Genomic DNA, 18,503 nt, shown 5'->3' on the forward strand with positions numbered 1-18,503 from the left:
TTGTTTCAAAAGAGACAACAGTTCGAGTCTGGTGCGATTGCTGTCATGAGGAATATTCCTAGCAGATAACCACGATATAATATCAGCTTTTCGTGTGTTCGTCGTAGGAATTCGTTCTAGCTGTACTGAATGGTAGCTGGCATTGTCCATTACAATCACTGCGTCTTTGATGTTCCTTTCGTCAAGAGCGTTTAATAACTTCAAAAATCACTCTTTAAAACCATAGCGTTCATATCAGTGTGGTAGTCATCACTGGTCGATTTCACCTTTGGCCTGAAAACCAATTTACACTCCTGTAGAAAACCAGTGTGACTGGAACCTACGTGACAAACAATAGTTGGTCCACCTTTCCCCACAGGAACTTTTAAACCTCCTGTACCCTCTTTATCTTGCCAGATTTTCGTTGGAGCGTAATCCTGATGAATGTAAGTCTCATCTAAATAAAATATAGGGGGGCGATGGGTCCTTATTCCTCAGGAGATGCATTTTTCTCAAAAACGTTACTCTGGCTGTTACTATATCAGCTCTCTCCATTAAAAATCTTCTCCCGTCGTTGCTTTCTTAATACTTGAACCCCATAGACTTTAGTATCCTCCACAATGAAGTAACTCCCCATTTAAATTGTATATCTCTTTCTAAATCACCACGTAATTTCTTCAGTGTCAGGTATTCACCCTTTACGTAATAACTGAGGAGAGTTCTTTTAATCACATCTTTATGGAATCCGTCGATTGCCTTTGTTACACAGTTCCTTTTGATTCGTTTGCGCGGTGATTGAAATGAGATGGAACCAGATGACTGGGTACTGTCTTCACCTTCTTTACTATACCCTGAACGGTTCGCGTACTAACTTCACAGGCTTCCGACACTCTCTGCTGCACTTTATACACACTTACTAAAGGGCCATTATTTTCTGCTTCCTTTTGAAAATATTCATGAACATTGCTGATCAATTTTCTACCCTGGCTTCTTAACTCTTTCCTCTTCGCCATTGCAAGATATATAGTGCAATTATTATATATAAAAACACAGAGCAACACAAATAGAAACAATAGAAGAAACTAACGTCACATCACATACCAAGAAAACGTTAATCGAAGAATGCAGTAAAGGACGCGACAAGAATTACTCACAAAACAAACTCTTTGTAATACCCAACGCACACAGTAAGGCTACTCGGCAACACAGCAGTTCGTGGAGCGAAGTGAGCGCGGTAAAGTCTCCGGGCGACTGAATAGTTCTCAGTGCCACCGCTAGGCGATCTTTTGTCTGATTGGGCAGTGAAATACTGCCCGCACCCCACTTCCCCTGACAGCATGTAGGCCGCCCGCCATCAGAGTAGAAAAGAACTATAGGTAGTAATTTGCTTGCTTTGGAAGGACCAGAAATCAAATTACATCAGAGTTGTCTATGAACTAATCTACCAGGGTACATCCAACAGGAATTGTGCTGACTTCATTATGTGTGCAAGCTTGCAAGATTGAGTTGTTGAGGTTCAGCCCTATGTCCTCTCAAACTTGTGTTTTCCCGGTCGCAATCTGGCTGTAATGAAATGGCGTATAGCTTTTAGTGCCCGGATATGTCCGAGTACTTCGGCTCTCCAGGTGCAGGTCTTTTGATTTGACTCCCGTAGGTGACCTGCGTGTCGTGATGATGAACCAGTCCCGTGCCAGGGGAATTAACCAGTTATGGTTAAAATTCCCGACTCTGATTCCTGTGGCGAAACGCACGCTAACCATTTAGCCATGGAGCCGGACAATCTGGCTGTGATGACCTAAAAATGGAACAGCATTGGCAGGAGCTACGAGATCATGTTTGAGACTGTCCTGAACATGAGTTCCCACTTCTCTCTGGTGATATTAATATGCATGTTGGTCGCACTAAGAATCTGTCATGATGGTAATACCTACTGTATCTGAAAAGATGATGGAACTCATATGTTGGATTTCACCGAGGCAAATGACTTGATTTCTGATAACACGTTCTTCGTAAGTGCATCAATCAGCTCATCACTGCAGCAACCGAATTGACCTTATCGTTGTTCGGCACCGTGATCTCCGACTAGTAAAGGGTGTTAATGTGTACCACCTCAACATAGGGTAGTCATAGCAGAATTAAGGACCTCTAAACATCGTAGATGTGGAGGGATAAATATCCCCCGAGAAGGTCAAGTGGTGGAGGATTAAAGGGCAGAACGAGACCCTAGCAGACAGCATACACTTTCCTCCCGTTGACCTGAATGCGATTCACAACACTTGGACCACATTCTAAGGACCTTTCACTGCAAACATAACAGTAAACTTGGGTACAACAAAACATACTTCCTACCGCATTGAAAAGCAGACGTTCTTATGGATGATTCCAGTCGAAGAAGAGGTGTAGGAAAAAAGGACATACAGTATACAAACTGGGTTTAACAAAATAATCCAGAACACAGGGAAAGAATTGTCATTGCCAAATCTGTCGCTGAATAGAGGCGCATTCACTATGTACAAGGTGTATCACAACTATACCGACAGAGAAATCAGGCATGCTCTTCGTGTGATGCTGAGAATGATGGTGCTGTCGGATTGGCGGGAAATGTTTTTCTTTTGGTTAATTGAAGTGACCTTGTTACTTGCGGGCGCGCGATTCAAATTGACGAACTTGTTGTATTTGCTACAGGGGAGAGCCAGCCGCTCGCTGTTGCTGTGCGCCGGAAAAGGGGAGGGAGGGGAAGTGAAAAGTGGGAGACAGAGGTAATGCACAAGTTTCACGTTCATAGTCGCTTCTGAGCTCCGCTAGGCGGTGTACAGTTTGTTCTACACAAATTGACTACGAAGTGGGCCACATAGAAAGAGAAAACAAGCTTGTAGCAGGAATACAGGCAGGTTTCCACTCACCACACATCCTGCCAGTCTGAAGGTGAACTATGCACCTAAGTAGAAGGGGCCATAACATCTACTGTAATCAAACTGTTTGTGTATTGTTTACTTCGTTCAGTATTTACAGTGTTGTGAGTGAAGGAATACGAATCGCGGCGCGGCAGCACTGAGCATGTCACTGCGACAAGCAGACGAGAGGTGAAACAATCTGGTGCTTTCACTGACTGACAAGTGTGTTTTAAGTACAGTGTGTTCTTGCACTGTGTGTGTAGTTAGGGCTATTTAATTAATGAACTGTGGATATTGCCTGTTACAGACAATCCTGTTCTAGTCCTATGAGGAACTTGATCATACGCGCGAAACATTCTGTCTGCATCATACACTCCGCCACCCCTCTCTACCCTTGTCTTCCCTGAAACATGGCAGCAGATAATCATTTGGAATTGCTCACCCGGAAGTAACAGTTTAACTTCATTTTCTCAGTCAGATTACAACATTGTTCTTAACCTCTTAAAACCTGTTATGTAGGTATATTGCATAATTTTGAGGGAATTTTTTGTTTCACTCTATACTCTCAGTTCATGAGATACAAGAATATCAGAATGAAATGGAGACTGACGCTGTCATTTGGGCCGCCGGAGAATATGAAGATAGTGGGGATGAAGCTGCTTATCGGGCAACCAGCTCCGTTGCCTCGTGGAGACAACTGTACAGAGAATCATAGACCTAGAAATTGTAGATATAGATTTACGTTTAGATGAGTGTAACAAAGAACATGCTAAATCAGATGAAAAGTGTGTCCATTCAGTTGACTTACGCAGTTCAAATCCATGTGAAGGAGCCAGTGCAGGAAACACGAGGCCTGATATTGGAGTTGGTATAGGTGGATCCGTAGTTCTGGACATGGTATCATTATTACCGAAGGACGTCGGCTATAATGTTTACTTTGCTAACTATTCCACCTCAATCAAAGTTATGGAGGAAAAGACAATCCGGGCTGAGTGGCTCAGAAGGTTGAGGTGCTGGCCTTCTGACTCCAACATGGCAGGTTCAATCCTGGCTCAGTTCGGTGGTATTTGAAGGTGCTCAGATACGTCAGCCTCCTGTCGGTAGATTTAGTGGCACGTGAAGGAATTCCCGCGGGACTAAATTTTGGCACCTCGGTGTCTTCGAAATATCGTAAAAGTAGTTAGTGGGACGTAAAGCCAATAACATTATTATTACAAAAATTGACATAATGATACGGGAATAATTCGTCAAAACAGGTTAGGGGAAGTTCAGCTGATGAATGCTAAAGAGTTAGCCAAGAGGGGAAGGGGATCACATCATTAGTTAACCGACGCTGAAGGTGGGATTACGCTTATGCGGTACAATGACAACAATATTGTTACCGTAGCCTCGACTCAGGCGGGACAGCAAAGGGGTGGAAGTGATCACTCAAGAGAAAAAGTGAAGTTCCTCATCCGGCACCAATAGCGGGTGGCGCTGATCGCATCAACGAAAATTTTGGGGTCATTAGTCTCCATAAGGATGAAGAAATGGTACCGGCCATTGTTTGCATTTCCTCTAAATGTGTCTGCGAATAATGCTTGGTTTATATATCGCTCTTCCAGGAAGTATTTACTGGGAGGGTAACTCTACCATTTCTACAAAAATATAGTTCGAGAGCTTCCTTTGGCCGATCACTAAAGCAGGTCTGTCCAGTAAACAAAAGAGTTTCAGATGAAGTGCATTTTGACGAAAAACAGATCATGCAGTTGGCTTCCAAATGCGCACAGTGTAAGGAAAACACTGCAAAAATGTGCACGAAATGTGACGTTGCACTTCATGTCAACTATTTTGCAGCATTTCATGGCATGTGAGACAAAGAATAAAAGCAGAGTGAAGAGAAAATTCTTCACTGCTGTAGTACAGTGCTTATCCTGTGAACCTTCCTTACTAAACACAGCAGAGATTGTTCGTTTGTTTCTTTGTTTTCATGCTGATTATAATATTTCCTGTATTTAAGTTGTAAATAAAGTGTGTTTTTATTTTATTTAGTGTTCAATTGAGGGCCAATAAATGCAAATGTATGAAAACTCGCGTAAATGCAAAATTCGTTGTTGAAAAACTACCCGTTCATGCCCGCTGTTCCATTAATGGAACGTGCGGAAAAAGTTACTTAGAGATTTCGTAAGATAATTTTAACACAATTACTGCAGTTTTGGGATCCCCTGTGAGCAAAAGCATAATAAATTATCAAAAAGATAAAAAGAAAATAATTTGGGAACAAATGAGTTAATGTAACACTAGGGGCGTCCTTGATTTTTTGACGGTATAAACAATGAACACCACTGGAAACAAAAGAAAACTATTTTCCGGCTGACCAAATTTGAGCACTCTGCATTAGAGGCGAAGATGACCAGTGATTACAGGTTAGATACGGAATCCTCAAACGTTGAGAACTACATTTGTAGAGATTTCCTGCATTGAGTTCCCACATCACCCTATTCCAGATGGTATGTCTTATCTTATGCATCACATCAGAGGAAGTCGGGAGTGCCGTCAAGAGTATGAAGAACCAAAAAGCGCCCTGACCACATGACCTCCCAGCAAACTTCTGAAAGTTGTAGCAATTTAAAGAACTCATTATCAATTGGTTGACCAGCTTGTTCAGTGCCGGAGTTGACTCTGGCTCTGTTCCATATCACTGGGCTACAAACATCCTTCTGCCTAATTTTAAGCAAAAAGATAATCCAGAAGAATGTGCAGATTACCGTCCAGTTTGTCCCCTATTGCACACGAGAAGATCTTCGAGTTACCCGTCATTATTGACTGGGTGAAATCGTTGGCATTATTGCTAACCAATGCTTCTCCATTAAGGGTGCTGGAACAACTGACGCAATTTTCGCTGCCAGAATACAAATTGAAAAGCACTGAGCGAAACAGCAGCCATATACTGTGTATTGCCTTCCTTAACCTTGAAACGACTTTCGACCGTGTTCCACACCGTGTGATCTGGTCTGCACTCGTGACCATAGTGTACCAGAAATGCTAGCTGCCTCTATGGATCAGCGGTAGAGTGTCGGCCTCCGGATCCCAAGATAGCGGGTTCAAACCCGGCAGAGGTAGTCGGATTTTTGAAGGGCGGAAAAAAGTCCATTCGACACTCCATGTCGTACAATGTCGGCATGTAAAAGATCTCTGGTGACACATTTGGTGTTTACCCGACAAAATTCATTAAATCTCAGCCATAGACGCCCAAGAGAGTTTCGGTTTACTCGGTCTGCCATCTAGTGGGGGCCTAGAGTAAAACGGAACGTCGATATTGACGAGCAGACAGCCAGATGGCGTCAAATTGAAATGTCTGCACACGGTAGCTGAGGCCATACGATTATAATTATTATTATTATTATTATTATTATTATTATTATTATTATTATTATTATTATTATTATTATTATTATTATTATTACCAGAAATGCTTATAATTTGGATCAAGTTGGTGTACAGGAACACCAGAGGTTGTGTACGCTGCTCTGTCAACGTCCCGGAGAGCTTCTCAATGAAAAACTAGTCTGCAAAAAAAAGATCTTTTGTGCGGTAAAAAAGAAAATAGGTGGGTTTTATGAATTTCTTAACGTAGAATTCCAGAAAAAAATTGTTTTGGCGCATCACGTCTGGTTTAGTGGCAATTATACAAAATGTTATTTTGTTCTTACGCAAAATTGTTGATACTTAGTATTGATTAAATTTGATATATTCATGTAAATTTCAGCTTGCAAAACGTAATCATATTTTGCATGCATTAAATACACATACAAGTTGCTTTGTAAGCAAGTAGATGGTTTGTATTATATATTATTGTATATTGAAGTTCGTGAAACTGATGCATAAAGCGCCTATTTAGTTTCGGCTGTACAGTTGCTTTTAAATTAATATAACCGTACCTTGAATTAAAATTACTTGGTTAAACATACATAGTTTTGTTACTTGTACATTACGTGCAGGTTAGATTCACACCTCCGTCTTTTTCCGTTTTCCGTGGAATTTCCGGGATTTTGAAGTTCTTGAATGATCTCTAGAAGGGTCGTCTTGTGCAATCGACCAACAGTAATCGGCCATCATATTCACATCCCAAGCGTCCCTGATAGCTCGTTCTGTATCTTTGCGATCCTGGTGTAACATTTCACCTTGTTCTTCACTGACAGCTCCTAAATTTGGAGGGAAATAATCCACATACGAAGCTAAGAAATGAATCTTAAGGCTCATACTACAACAGAGTTCCTTAAACTTTACCAGCATTTTCCTTACAATTTCTTTGTATTGAGGGACCTTAATGTTGCCAAGGAATTTAGTCACTATATTTTTGAATGCATTTCATGCCTCTTTCTCAATTTTGGTCATCGTGTCTGTGAAATTTTTATGCCTGATCAGTTTATGAATCTGTGCTCCATCAAATACGCCTTCTTTGATTTTTGTTTCTGATAATGAGGGAAATTTAGTGGATAAATATGGAAATCATAGGCTACTTTATCTAATGCCTTGACATACTGTTTCATCAATCCTAGTTTGGTGCGCAAGGGTACAAATAGAAGTTTTTCACGGTCAATGAGACTTACATTCAAGACATTTTTGGATCCTGGTTGTAGTTGTTTCCTTTCCGGCCAGTTCACTGTATCCCAATGTTTATCCCGTGCCCTGCTATCCCATTCGCATAGGAAACAGTGAAATTTTATATAGCCCATTTGTTGTCCCAGCAACAATCCAATGATCTTCAAATCACCGCAAGTTTGCCACCCATGCTCGTGATATTTCATTTCTTCAAGCACCACCTTTAAGGTCTCGTATGTTTCAGACATTTTTGTGGAGTGTGCAAGTGGTACGGATGCCAGAACATTTGTATTATGAAGCAAAACAGCCTTTAAACCTCTTCTGGAAGAGTAAATAAAAACACGCCAGTTACTAGGATCATACTCCTTCTTTCCCAATTGACGTAGAAGATTTGAAACATCCGTACAAAATACAAGTTCATCTTCTTGAGTATAATACTTTCGGAATTCTTTGTCACGATTTCCGTACCAGGAAAATGTAACACCGTGTACCAACATATTCTTTTCGCGCAATCTTGAACCAAGTAATTAACTTTTTTCTTGAGTTAGCTCTAAGTCTCTTATCAGATCATTCAATTTGGATTGCGTGAATTTGTCTGAAGGTGTGTGATATTGATGTGGCTCGAAATCTACTTCTTCATCGTCAGATTGCAATGAACTGCTACTTTCCTCACTCAAGTGAGTAGGTACACGTAAGTCACGTCCATGAGGAACTGGTCGAATAGCTGACTTGAGATTCAGATATTTAATTTTGTTTTTAATTTTCTTATTGTAACCGACAACATGGGTCGTACAAAAATAGCATTCGTCATAATGGTTATTTTGTTCTCGCCATTACATGGGTCTAGCAAACGGCATTGAGTTTCGTTTGCCCTCATACCAGTAACGTAGTCCCTCAACACAGGTATTGCATGCAATATGAGGTGCGAAATATTTGTCTTGCTCCCCAACTTTCAATTTGAAGTAAGAAAAATAAAGTTTCTTTACAAACGCACCTTGGACTCCAACACACAAACTCCACAAATGTAACAACACTTTTGAGGACTTTGTTTACACTGTCTTCTGGTCACCCCTGAAACACTAGCCATGAAGGTGTTAAAACACTACAACTTCGCTTATTAGTGATCAGTTTGAAATTAAATCCGCGCACACGATAGGCCTACAAGACGCACTAAACACGTACCAGTACTTCTTGGAGCCCGTCTCAAGCAACAACACTGTTACCTTTGAAAGGAAACTGCTTTATCAGTCCATCATAAATACGTCTGTTTATTCAAGTGTTCTAAGATGAAAGGCAAACGCTCAACTGTCTTACCTTCAATCCTACATACCTCGCGGTCCATTGCGTATCTGGTTGAGTTTGTCATGCATTTACCAGGAAACCCCGAACTAAAAAATGAAAATTTAGACAGCAACAAACCTGTAATAAAATTCAAACTATAACAAATCAAATCACATAATTGTATTCTAAAAAAAGTTGCGCGGGAACATCTCTCAACATTACATCTTACGAATTCATGCAGATACTAAAACACTGAACTGCGTCAAAACTAAACATGATAGGAAAAGAAATAACATCATTTTCGGAATCAGGGCAGCGATTTCCATAAGAATTACATATTTTCTATCTTGCCGCAAAATTACGTTGACTAGTGAAGTTGGTGTGTACACCATTGTTCCGCTCTGTTCACTTGCTGGTAGACCAAGAATGACACTCTGGTATCAAGGTGAAGTTCGGGATATCTGTTTCTCACATTACTACCTTAGAATGAACATCTAATCATCTAATGGCTCCATCCGAATTGCTTCATGTATCTGGGATCTCGCCTATAGACTGATAGTGGGGTAGTTGTAGAAGTGCGAATTATGATAGAGGCAGCATGGATGAGATGAAGGGAAGTCACTGGCATACTCTGTGTCTGAAAGATGCCACTGCATCTGAAGTCCAGAATATACTGCATTTTACTACGCCCTGTTGCTATGAACGGTGTTGCATGTTGACAGATTCAGAAAGGTATTACGCCCTTCCCGCGTCCAGAATAGGTGCCTAAGGATATCTCGACCTGATCTCAGGGATCATTATTTCAATCTTCACTAATATTTTAAACGTGGGATCCAGACAACGCTGATACTTTAAATATTTCTCTCATCAAGATTAATGGACGTCTCCATCTGACGTGTCCTTGAACTGCAACAGAACCGATAATCCAACCACTTAGCTCTAAGTTGACTTTGCTATAACAGAAAACTTTAAATAACACATCATATAAATCTCAACTATTAGCATTTTAGATAAAAAATATAAATTGTGGAACTACGTTTGGAAATTGATTGATATTTGTTTTTCTGGAATGTATTCACCATGTAGGGTCATATTATTTTCAATGATCGTGTTGTTATCGCAATTGAAATTAGTTATTGTTTATATTTAATTAAGCATACATAAAGAAAGTGATAAAATTCGTTGGGAACTTATTGGTTACATTCACCTGAAGAATCATTCTATTCAGCAGTTTTCGTTAATTTTTCCTTAGGACAAGATTTGTTAGGAAAATATTATTTTGATTTCGTATCACTGCAACATATGCTTCTGGAAAATTAGTTTATCAATCGACAACACAAATCTGCTCCTCTTCAAATTAATTCTAATATTAACCATCATCATATTTGATATTTATTCACTATTAAACGCAAATCATAATTGGACGTATATAACAAGGTAATAATATTCTTAAATATGCGCAAATATACAATAAATGAACTAATATGCGTGTTATTGGCAGTATTTTCGCTACGGAAAATCATCTTTAAAGACACTATGTAATATCTATTTTAAATTAGATTTGTTATACAATATAGTAATAATTATCCATGTTGACCTACGTATGCCATCATTATTTTGGTTAAAATGTGATTTCAGAGTAGAAGTATCAGGTTGAAACATCCAAGTGAGTAATGGAATCAATCTTATCTGAATTCCCTTTGATGCTCTTAATCTATAATAACATTTCATGTATGTGTTACCACGTCGTCATTAACATATGGTATGGATTCTCGGACAATATATTATCATTGGTAATGAACATGTATGATCCCACTGTGCGTCAATATATCTTTCCTAACATTTCAAATACATCACTTACATCTCATATTTCGTCGTAGAATTACTTATTCCTTCAATATATCCTCCACTTTCTTCATATAACATCAAAATATCTACATATAACTCATTTCTTCTCGTATCTCCTCATATTCTTTCATACAGTTAGCTTATATATGTATATGACAAGACGCTAAATAACCTTATTTTCAAATACTCGTATCGGATTAATATCTTCTTAAATAACATTCACATGTCTTCAGTCGGCCATAATATCCAAATCTAACATATATCCTAACTTATTATGGTAACATATAACCTCTACTTATCATAATATCAGTTGGTATTACGTATCGAATATCCTAAAATTATTCCTCTTATACACCTCACACATGATATGGCTAATTGGAACTCTTTGCTCCCATTGAAACATTATTATCACTTTATTACATTCCCAAACTGGGGGTTCTTTTATTTGTGATGAAGACTTATATCATCGCCACATACAAATCTCTTGCGAGAACCTAATATCATATAAATCATTCTGAAGACACTAAACACATATCTATTACTTTGGCCTTTAACTACAAAAACATTAACCTTTTTTTCCATTTATCGATCCTTCTATTTTATTAACGAAACTTATGTTTTTCCGTCGCTTTCCGGAATTATATATGTTACTTGGTCACCCTGCTTGCCCGGTCATCGTGGTGTCATCGGGAACCAGGGGGTCATCTCTGCCATGTCGGTCCAGCTGGGAATCATCCAGATAGTCAATCCCAAATCTCCTTAGAAAGCCATGGTTTCCTTCATAAGCTCGGTTGAAAAGATGAAATACATCGATGAAATCAGCCGTGACATGTTTCGTTTCGAAAGCCTTCTAACATAATTTAACTTCTTCATTCCGCTTAATATTGCTTCGTATAATCTCAGTTGCTATCAGATCTCCAATATGGCCGCTAACATTTCAAGTTTATCTCGTATAGAATGGCTTTTCTAGTTATTGATCGTTTAAGCTGCGATGTATCGAATATCTGCTTTTATAGTCACGGCCTTATCTGTGTAGTTTTTATATGCCACTGCTAATCAATTTGTAAGTCTCGTATTTCAATATTTTACGCGTATTATTTAATCTTTTTATATGTTCAACTCTTAAATTCTTGTTTAGACGTTATAAATATCTTTCCTTTCCTGATTTCTTCTCTCGTTATTAATATCTTATATGCTTTATGCAGCTTTTTGCTCCGAACACGTCCAGTCCCGTGAGTTAGCTTTTCATTTGTGATTTTTAAACAGTGTTGGTTTTAACAATTCGAATATCAATTTTGTCTTGGTCACTGCCATCACGATCTCATTCATTCCGACTTTGCGTTACTCTCAAATTCCTTAAGATTTTATATAATTTATTCATTGTGTCTGACTTCATTATTAGAAATCGCGTTCGTCTTAATTCGATTGAGCTTAATTTCTGAAATAGTGGAATGACACAGTATGGAGTGCCAATTATATAACATGGGAATGAGTATACTCCATTAGACGATGCATCGCACCCATCACTAATGAGGCATTGGTCGTGTCGCGAATGTTATGGTCATGTCCTTTTACAATACCTGGCGCAGTTAACAGTTTCACCCAGTCCTTTGAAATTAATTTCCATGTCCACCTACAATAAAAATGGCATTGCAAATAAGTTAAAAAAATATATAACTAGAAATGGTAATATTTCTGGGCATATACAATAGTCAATTGATTGAGATATAGAACCAAATCTGTAGGCTGAATTGGATGTATGCAGCAGCTGTACCAGATGAATTAAAATTTGGTGTAGTAACACCCTGCGTATAAATAAAATTTTGATAAACATAACCAATAATTACACTCTAGTCATCTTGACTGGTTTTGGATTGATTGTATTTGGCCTGATGGTTTTAATGTGTTGAGCAGAGAGGGTTGATGGATATTTCTGTAGTTGTCCACTTGTTAGTAAAGTGATAGGAACGATGTGGGTTTACTTTTATATTACAGTGAGGTCTTTAGGGAAAGAAACTAAATAGGATTATGGAAATGAACAAAGAGGCAACGAGTCGTATATGGAAAAGTGGGAACTGGGGATTGTGAATATACGAGGATAAAGAAAATAGCTAGTCAATGTGGAAATAGGGATCAACAGAAACCGAAAAGGAAGCAAGGAATGGTATTGGGTAAGCATTTGGAGATAGCATTTGTTCTTTTTGTGTTCCTCCTTCTCTATTGCTACCCTGCCTACTGCTATTCTATTATGTGTTCATTTTCATGTTCATATCTTTCTTATCACTAGAAGTGGTGAAAGGAGCTCTGATTAAGATGCAGCAGGTCCTTATGCTTGTTACGTTCCAAAATGGGTAAAAAGGAAATAAATAAATGCAATGTATATTTCAATCTTACAGCAGTTTTATAGTATTATTTGAAGTAAGTCCACATAATATATATGAGTTGATTATATTTGTAAGTACAGAAGATATTATGTGTAGAATCTTGTAAATAATATAAATTTATTAAGCATGAGCTGTGTGATTAATAGAAAAATTGTTCGTGTGAATTGTATAATACTGTGTTTTAGGAAAATGTCTTCTTTTCTTAATTTAAAGTTTAGTGCTTGTCAATAACGTATTCTTGTGTACCATTTGCCATCGCAGTAGATATCTCTTTTGAAAATGAAGTAATTTTGATTTGATTCAATTTGATTTCACTGTTCCTTTCCATTCTTATATTTTTACATTGGAAGATAAATTAATTAGACTCTTATTGTGCGAATATGAAACGTATTTTCTCAGCTATTTCCTGTTTAGTCATATATATTTTTATTCCCTTTTAATTATACTTTTCTTATTTTTTACTTATAGCCTTCCGAAGGTATTAAGGAGGAAATATTCACAGATCCGGGTTCAATTAACCAGCTGGTACCAAACATCAAAGAAGAAACAAAGTACGTACACCACATACCCTACACAGTATGGAATATGTATTACCTATTCAGAGTTGTGTTCAGTAGTGGATGTTTTATATCCGAAAACTGGCCGTTTTCATCAGTTTAATCCTTTCTTTAAATTGTTACATTTAAACACTAATATCTTAAAATTATATAGGCTAATTTCATCTAAAATATTCAGGAACTTTTAGATCATATTTAATGACCCTTCATGTAGTTTCTTCTAATCTATCTACAAAAAATCTCTGGTAGAGCTAGATATTTCTGAAGTGTATTTGTTTACAACAAATTTAAGCACATTTTACGAACATCACTGTGTAGATCTGTATTAACACAGTTAAAACTAAGAAACATTGCTAGGTTTTGTTCCATCCAATCAATACACTACACTTTACAAATGAACTGTTTATTTAGGAAGAAAAAAATATATCATTTTAGTTTAACCTTTCGATTCAAAACAAGGTCAACCATTTATGGTTAAGAAAAGAGATTAAATTTCTTTACAGAATGAAATCCTTTTTAAATGAAAAGTTGTATCTTGAGGTCTGTGTAATATACCACGTGATTTTATGGCTGATGAAGTCTTAAATAGAGACGAAATATGTTCCTAAATAAATAGTTCACTTGATGTGTATTGATTGGGTGGACCAAAACCTAGCATTGTTTGTTAGTTTTAACTGTGTCAATACAGATCTACACAGTGATGTTCGTAAATTGTGCTTAAATTTGTTTTAAACAAATACACTTCAGAAATATCTACACAATGAAGTTTGTGAATTGTACTAATGAAGCCAACCAGGGTAAGGAAGTTTTAAATAGGTTCATGAATCTCAAAATCAGATTAGCAAAAATTTTAAAAGACATAGTATATTAAAAGAAATGTCTAGTGAGCAAAGTAATTCCCAAATTCTCAAAACCTTCCCAAAGAGAAATTATATCATCTTAGTTTCACCTTTCGATTCAAAACAAGGTCAACCACTTATGGTTAAGAAAAGAGATTAAATTTCTTTACAGAAAGAAATCCTTTTATATGAAAAGTTGTATTTAGTTGTATTTAGCTCATCTTGAGGCCCCCCTATGGCTGGTCCCTCTAGAATGGAATTCATTCCAATGTCATGTCGCAAATAAAATTGAATGCATCCTAAGTATATATTTATATATTTTGCATTTCCCACATAGTCCTTAAAAAGATACTGGTTTCTTCCATTTTTTAACATTTTTTGAGTGTCTAATTTACGTTTTGTAATTTACCATGTGATTTAATGGCTGATGAAGTCTCAACTAGAGACGAAACATGTCCCTAAATAAATAGTTCACTTGTAAAGTGATGTGTGTTGATTGGGTTGAACAGAACCTAGAATTGTTTCTTAGTTTTATACCTTTAAGCAAGGGTGAAAGCTGTATTCGTTCTTTCACTGTCACCGAATAATTTGTTCACATTTTTATCATCTGAAATGCCATCTGCAACTATCACCTCCAGATATTCTCAGTAATTTTGTATGTTTGTATCAAGAGTGGTGCACAGAAAGAGGCATAATTGAAGATTATAAAATAAATATACAAATTCAAGATTGTTATTTTTTATGTACATTGCACACAATATAATAATTCCAAACTAACATAGCTTCATTAATCAATATATTTATGGCTCAGTTCAATAGTGCAATAACACAAAGAATGTCATATTTTAAACTTTCCATTTCTGTTGTGTTAAGTCAAATTCCTCCATTTGTGAACACCAAAGCAGATAATTTGCTGTAGAAATGAAACGTTCAGTTCAGTAGTCCTACATCTTAAATAACATAGTTTTCAAATAAAACTTCCACATGGTTTTAAGCATAACAAGATATTGTGGTAGTGAATTATCTTTGTTCCAGTGTTGCGGTCACACTTGCTGAATGTCGCCATTTCCCCACTTTTCATTTTAGTGCTCATTGTCAGTGAAGTGCTTGTACTGTGTTGACTGGAAACACATTAACACAATTAATATAAACTAATAAAATGGATAGCTACAATAGAAGATTTATATTTTGTGCAGGTTGCCTAAGAAATTTCCAGAATTCATCAGGTGAATTTATTATGTCATAAAAGTAGGTAAAAAATAATCTAATGATATAAATTTATTTCAAAATTATTTTTATCAGTGACGTAACAGAGCAGCACACATGTATATCCTATATTCAAACCTTTAATGCAGTAGTGTTTCTCAAACTGTAGGTGTGCCAATGGACTACTTGCTAATTCATTTATTGCTGTCAAACCTTTTTCGGTTACTGTGTGAAACGATCTTTGATAATCCGTGGGAAATGATTGTTTAAGTTCGGGTTAGTGCTCTTAGCCGCGCCCTTGTATTGGCAGCCTCTGCAATGGCTAGTCATAGCTTAAGGGTTGACTTCAAACCAGATTATTGATGGAAACTATGAAGTCTGAAAGGCTTATTTGATTTTGTGGGTAGTGAGAGTCTCCTCGTCTGTTACGTGATGCGTTGACTGCTTCCCACTCATTTTCCATCTGGCGCTGTGTTATCCTGACATTCACAACCAGTGGCAAGAAATATTCATTTAATTCCTGAGAACTGCCCAGTGCACTCTCTCATTAGTCAGATTAGAACCATGCACACAACTGAGGAACGCCCAAATACGTCAACTCTTTGAGGTAGAATTTCTCCGGTTTCTGAGTAATTCTTGTGTAACAGGACACAGTAGGCTACGTTAGAAAACAATCTTGTAATATGACCACCAATAAGAATGTTGCTTATCAATACTTTTCACACAAAATAATTATTTCACAATGCATATTTCTATTTTTGGATGGAGATTAATTTAGCATTCTTCCTAAACATATCTCATGCAGGGTCACTCTCCAACCAGCAAAGCAGCAAGCCTTTTGTGTGTATACTTTTTCCTTGGTATACAAGGCCGAGGATAATCCATTGTCCACGTAGTTTAGTCCGTTGTTTATCGTATATTTTAGATGCTTCTGAAGGATTCATTCGACCGGGTCTTACTGTATCTACTGCTTCCCACTTTTTATATGTAACCTCTGGTGCTATCTTGTCCTGACTCTCATTTCAGCAGTCTACAAATATCATGCAGCAACTTAAATGTCTAAAAGGTTTGCCATGTTAATTTGGTACTGAATTACATAAGAAAAGGTTATGAAGATAATAAAATTTCCTAATTGCTGACTTGTGGAAAGACAAATATTTTTGAGCTTACCTCTTAGTGATGAGGTTACCTTCCTGTTGTGGAGAGAGCATAGCTCTGAGCAAAACAGTTAGTGATGAGGTTAACTTTATTTTGTGTAGTGACACATGGCCGTGATCTCACCAGTTAGTGACAAGGTTACCTTCCGTTTATGGAGAGACACTTTGCCCTGTGCTAAATAATTAGTGAAGAGACTCATGTCTAGAGACACATGATCCTGAACCAGCCATTTTTGCCACTCCTCCACGGTCTTCATAATTATAGACTTGACCGTATTAAAATACCAAATTGATGAATCTGATTGTCTGCTGTCTAAGACGAACTTCCGTTCAGTCCAGAATACAATGACTGACTCCTCCACGGCTATTCTGTCACGCCCTATTAACACACATCATTCTGAAATGTTTATTTTGTTCAGTTATTCATTTTTCTTTATAATGCATTTCATATAGTTACTTAAACATCAAATCGAGAAGTACTCTGTCATTCAAACACTAAGTCATTTATAAATATTGGCCGTAGGCTTTAGGAGAGAGAAATTGAACATATTACGTTGAATGCTAGGATGTGAAAAATATCCAATATATCCCATTTTTCATAGTAGAATATTCATGTCTGCTTTTTGTTATTCTGCTTCTTTAGTGTTAGTCCTGCCTGGTGGATGATCCGCTGTCGTGATTCATTGTCTCCAGTTAGGTTTCGGACCATGTCTGTATGTAGTCTCGGCTTTCGGGTCGTTGTGCACTGTATCTTTCCTTTGCTGTCTTGTTCGTGCCTTGCGCTTCTTTTCACAGACTTCCTATGTATACGCTGACTTTAACTATATATCGTCTTCTGCACGGAACACATTCCAAAACCTGCGCACATGTCTTTTCTCAATTTTCTTCTGGATCGGTGCAACGACAAAACATTTCATAATAGCATCATTTGGACTGTGATTCAGTCTAGTAATGCCAGCCTTCCTAATAAGTATCTTCGTATCCATGACGCTTAATCTGCGATCTACTTCTTTTGTAGCTGGCCAGCATTTATTGCCGTAGGAAACGACAAGGCAGATAACAGTTTTGTAGATCTTAGGTTTCAGATGGCCCTTCATCTGACGGTCGCAACGCGCCCGTTGTTATTCTCCATTTCAGCCTGGCTTTTTATATCCTTAAGGTGACTTCATCAGTAAGTCGCAATCATCAGAGATTGTGGATCCAAATTTCTCTACTTGTGCCGTATTTTCACCGGCAACACGCACGGTTTCATCTTCTCGACTATGTCTTCTTTTTGTTGAGGCGCGGGACATATTGCGCCAGTCGATTATTGCAATCTTCTGTTTGACGCGGATATCAAACTTGTTCTCTGCAGACAAAATGGCGCCATTAACTTAGAGAAGTGTCCATGGTGTTGGCTTGTGCAGGTCTGATGTAATGGTGTCCATCACAAGAATGAACAGCAGTGATGATAAGGCACGGCCTTGGTGGACTCTTACCGTTCTATGGAAGTCATCAGACGCTCCTGCGGCAGCTTGAACGTAACTCCTTGGTTCTATATAGAGCAATTGTGCCCCCTTAATAATGTGCTCTGGAATGCCATATTCTTGTAGCGCTGACCAGGTAAGGTCATGAGGTACCTGATGAAGGACTTCTCAAGGTCCAGAAAGTCGAAATGATTGTTATTATTCTTTTCACTATGTCTAACAACTAAGAGCCTTGCAGCGTGGATTGCTCCTGTTGTGCCAAAATTTTACACCAATCTAGCTTGGCTCGTGTTGAGTTTGACTAAATC

At 37.8% G+C, this 18,503-nt stretch overlaps 1 protein-coding gene across 1 annotated transcript in view; it reads left to right on the plus strand.

The window, feature by feature from the left end:
• LOC137502345 (uncharacterized) overlaps window positions 1-18,247 on the plus strand; it is a 44,951-nt gene extending 26,704 nt beyond the window's left edge. Inside the window, exons 3-4 of the mRNA XM_068229351.1 lie at window positions 13,439-13,521; window positions 18,136-18,247. Of these exons, the coding sequence (XP_068085452.1) occupies window positions 13,439-13,521; window positions 18,136-18,247 (195 nt within the window). The remainder of the gene's footprint in view (window positions 1-13,438; window positions 13,522-18,135) is intronic.
• Window positions 18,248-18,503: the final 256 nt, after the last annotated feature.

The sequence above is a fragment of the Anabrus simplex genome, chromosome 10 (assembly GCF_040414725.1).
Source record: "Anabrus simplex isolate iqAnaSimp1 chromosome 10, ASM4041472v1, whole genome shotgun sequence".
In the NCBI taxonomy this organism is placed as follows: domain Eukaryota; kingdom Metazoa; phylum Arthropoda; class Insecta; order Orthoptera; family Tettigoniidae; genus Anabrus; species Anabrus simplex.